Source organism: Penaeus monodon, chromosome 33, assembly GCF_015228065.2.
Source record: "Penaeus monodon isolate SGIC_2016 chromosome 33, NSTDA_Pmon_1, whole genome shotgun sequence".
NCBI lineage: Eukaryota > Metazoa > Arthropoda > Malacostraca > Decapoda > Penaeidae > Penaeus > Penaeus monodon.
This window is the reverse complement of record NC_051418.1, coordinates 27,816,402-27,816,741: the sequence shown is the minus strand read 5'-3', so window position 1 is coordinate 27,816,741 and position 340 is coordinate 27,816,402. Positions and strand designations below refer to the sequence as shown.

The window sequence follows — 340 nt, the reverse complement described above, 5'->3', positions numbered from 1 at the left end:
AACGAGAGGGGACCACGCAGACAACTTACTCAGAAGGTCAGGATTGTTGTCATTCAAGACGACCTGGGTGACCGTGGGGCTTCCGTGGGCGTGGGAAGTCCTCTCCTTGACACACCAGACGGTCAGCACCAACACGCCCACCACCAGGAGAACGCCTGCACCCACGCCCATCACCACGACTAAAGGGGCGGGCTCAACCATGGAAGGGAGACCTGTTTTTGGAGAGAAATTTGATTAATACTTAGGTATTATGGAGTATTAATGGACAAGTTACCATAGATGTAAACAAAATGTAGAAATTCAAGTAGTGTTGTGTGTTTTTTTTGTATATATCTGCGTG

At 48.2% G+C, this 340-nt stretch overlaps 1 protein-coding gene across 1 annotated transcript in view; it reads right to left on the bottom strand.

The window, feature by feature from the left end:
- LOC119594199 (nephrin-like) overlaps positions 1 to 340 on the bottom strand; it is a 95,703-nt gene that overhangs the window by 8,645 nt on the left and 86,718 nt on the right. Inside the window, exon 6 of the mRNA XM_037943270.1 lies at positions 30 to 212. Within this exon, the coding sequence (XP_037799198.1) occupies positions 30 to 212 (183 nt within the window). The remainder of the gene's footprint in view (positions 1 to 29; positions 213 to 340) is intronic.